Source organism: Suricata suricatta, chromosome 5 (genome assembly GCF_006229205.1).
Source record: "Suricata suricatta isolate VVHF042 chromosome 5, meerkat_22Aug2017_6uvM2_HiC, whole genome shotgun sequence".
NCBI classification, from domain to species: domain Eukaryota; kingdom Metazoa; phylum Chordata; class Mammalia; order Carnivora; family Herpestidae; genus Suricata; species Suricata suricatta.
The window spans coordinates 154,402,613-154,405,965 of NC_043704.1; the positions used below are offsets into that span (position 1 = coordinate 154,402,613).

The 3,353-nt window shown below is 56.5% G+C and overlaps 1 gene segment (V, D, J or C); it reads right to left on the minus strand.

Annotated features, from left to right (window-relative positions):
* LOC115291312 overlaps positions 1-3,353 on the minus strand; it is an 11,967-nt gene that overhangs the window by 7,144 nt on the left and 1,470 nt on the right. Inside the window, 2 exon segments of the C gene segment in view lie at positions 811-934; positions 1,551-1,720. Of these exon segments, the coding sequence occupies positions 811-934; positions 1,551-1,720 (294 nt within the window).

Genomic DNA, 3,353 nt, shown 5'->3' on the forward strand with positions numbered 1-3,353 from the left:
TCCACCTCCCGAGTGTCCCATGGCCTGGCGGGGCCTCGCTCGCTGGGCGCCCGGTCCTCCGCTGCGTCTGTGGGTTTGTGCCTCACAGCGTCCTTTCTCAGTGACAGCTTTGTGTGTCGCTGGAGGACGGTGTCTCGGAAACCCCTCAGCCTCTGCTGGTAGTTTTCAGAAGGTCTCTCAGCTGCAAGTGGGTCTCAAATATAAATAAACCAGCACACAAAAGCAGCTCAGCGGGAGTCTGGATCGGGCGGGCACCTCGCTTCTCGGTAGGGAGGCGAGTGACACCCGCCGGTGCCGCCCTGCTCCGGAAAGCGGTTTTCTCCAGACACTCGGGGCCCTTGTAGCTCCGTCGCTGGAGCTGCGGTTCCTTGGACGTTCTTTCTTCAGTAAGCCCCTGGGTGCTGTGAATCGCGCCTCCTGTTCGAGGACAAGTTCTTCGCAGGTTTTGCTGACCCGGCAGAACACGGCTGCTTGCTATCTGGAGACGCTGTTCTCGCTGGTCCTCAGAGCTGTGTGGCCTCGTCGCTGCACGGGAGTGTGTCTTCTGCAAATAGTGGCGGTTTTACATCTTCCCTTTCCGCCTCAGCCGCTGTTTCCATCCTTGTCACACAGCTTTGGCCAGGACCTCCAATAATCCGTGAAACGGGATTCTCCAGACTGATTTGGCCACACGGCTCACAGGAAAAACATGTGCGTTGTGGTCTAACACCCACACACACGTCGTTAGCAGGTGACACACGACATCACCCTCCCACCCGGGCGCCGCGTACTTACTGACGCAGCTGAAACATCTTGGCAGACTACGCTCACCTTGGTACCTCCAGTGCGTTACCTTCTCTGTCCGGACCTGGCGGATTTTACGTCTGCAGGCGGGTCCTGTCACATGGTGTGTACCAGCTGTGATGCGGTGCCCTGGCGCGTCCCTGGGCTCCCCCTGGTCGGCGGAAACACAGCTAAAGTCCTCCTGCCAGGTGTCCTTGCCGCCGCTTCATCCCTCCTTTCCCGCCTCCTCGTGGGCTAGCACAGCACTGAGGAGTGCTCTGTCCTAATCTCTGCACCAACTTTGTAGATGCTCTTCTTGGCGTTGTTTTTAGCGAAACTTATATGCGCCCTGAACTTGGCCCGGTGAACTTAGATGTGCTTTGCTAGTTTATGTCAGTTATAAGCACAGGGGGTGGGGTGGGGGCGTAGACTCACAGCGGGGAGGGGTGTACAGATTCATCTGCGGGGGGCGGGGTGTAGACTCATCTAGGGAGGGCAGGGTTGGGGGTTGGGGTGTAGACTCTTAAGCAAGGGCGGGGTGTAGACGCATAAGGCGAGGGGGGGTGGGGGAGTGTAGACGCGTAGGCAGAGGGCAGGGTGTAGACTCTGTGGAAGTGGGGAGAGGGCGGGGTGTAGACTCCTCGGCTGGCCAGTCCTGTGCGCTGCCCTCTGGCACTTTGCAGCTATGTGTGTTCTCGGCCCCACAGTTACCTTTTTAAGAAAGTCAGAGTGGAAAAGGTACCTTTTCTGTGTCTGCCATCCCTGGCACTCCCCTCCTCCCCGCGGACCGAGTCGCTGCCTGCTCTGGGGCCTTGGGGACCGTTGGGCGCTCCCATGGTTTCTGTGTCTCTGCCGACGTCCACCACACAGTTCTGGAAGAGCTGTCCTGTGAGCCCGGAGCTCTGCGTGGACTCGCAGTGCTTACAGACCCTCCTGCTGCTTCCCGGCAGCGCTCCTCCTGGTGGGGAGCCCGTGGAGTCTGCTGCCCGTGGGTATTGTCGTTTTTTCTGTGCGTGTGCTTGTCACGCCTCTGGACACTGACTCACAGGACACACAGCCACTCTGTCCACTTACTGGTGTATATTGAAGTTTTCTGGTCTTTCTTACGCCTTTTCCAATCTGCTGCTAAGCTCGTCAAGGGTTTGAAGCCCTGCGGGAATGTGCCTTCCAGTTCCAGACCCCCTTGCACGCTGAACGTTGAACAGTAGCTGTTTCGGCGTCCATGGCCAGTCATCGGCTTGGCCTGTATGGGCTGCTCTCGGCTCGGGCCATCTCACTTTTTCTCATTTCTTCGTGTGTCTGGTAACTGTCGCAGCGTGCCGAGGGCCGAGGGCTGTGGCTGCGTGTGGCACAGCCTGTGGGTGTTGTGCTCTTCCTTATTTATGTAAGGAGGACGGTTTTTGTTGGGACTCAACTCCGAGATCTGTCTGCCGTGTAGCTGGCAGTAGCCGGAGCCTCCGCTCCTTTGACCTCTGGCTGGGGTGCTTCCAGGGCCCTGTGGGGCTCCTGCACACACCCAGGTAGGGGTCGTTCAAGGGTGTGAGGCAGGTTTGCACACAGACTCAGTCTCGCTCGGTATCTCCCTGCCTTGATTCCCAGCTGCCCGAGGTGCCGCCCGAGCCCCAGGACCGGCCCCCGTGTCTGGACCGCTGTGCACTCCCCCTGCATTCCAGCTGCACCTGTCGCACAGACTGGGCTTTGCCCTTGGACGGATCTTTCCGGGGCACACTCCTCCCAGTGTCTGCCCGCTTCTGCTCATTCCCCAGTACCTTCTACTCACTGTCTGCCGGGCCATTTTCCCACTTTATGCTTGCTGCCTGCGAAGGTTTAGTGTGATAGAAGCCACTGCTCCGCTGTTCGATTCAGAACCACTTTCCCTCCTGTGGCTTTTCAGAAATTTTCACTTCCCTTGTCACGGGCGGGGCGCCGCGTCCTTTCTGTTTGAGGGCATTTGGAGATCATCTGTGAAACATCCGTTCAACTTTCCTGTCGATTTCTCTACAGAGTTGTGTGATTTTCCCAACCAATGTGCAGGAGGGCTCGGCACATTCTGGATACTCTGAGAACGAAATGTTAATCGGAAATATTTTGCAAGACTTTGAAATGAACCAAAAGATTACTTCTTATAGAGGGCACCTGGATGGCTCAGTACGTGGAGTGTCTGACTCTTAATTTTGGCCTCAGGTCATGACCATTGCAGACGGGGTTGTGAGATCGAGTTCTGCATCAGGCTCTGAGCTGAGCTTGGAGCCTCTTGGGATTCTCACCCTCTCTCTCTCTCTCTCTCTCTCTCTCTCTCTCTCTCTTTCTCTCTCTCCCTCCCCTGCACACTCTCTCCCTCTAAATACAAAAAGATGACTTCTTACGTCTTCAGTGGAAATAAAGTCACTGTCCTACACACCTGTCCAGGCGACCTGATTCGATGTGGACACTGAGGTCGGTGTGGTCTTTGAGCTGTTTTACAGTCAACTTCTCCCCTTTGGAAGGACAGTGGAGTCTTCTGTCTCCCGTGGAGAAAGCCAGGTGCTTTAGGAAATGCGCCTACCTACAGACTCCTTTCAGCATTCTTCACTCAACTATATACAGTAGAC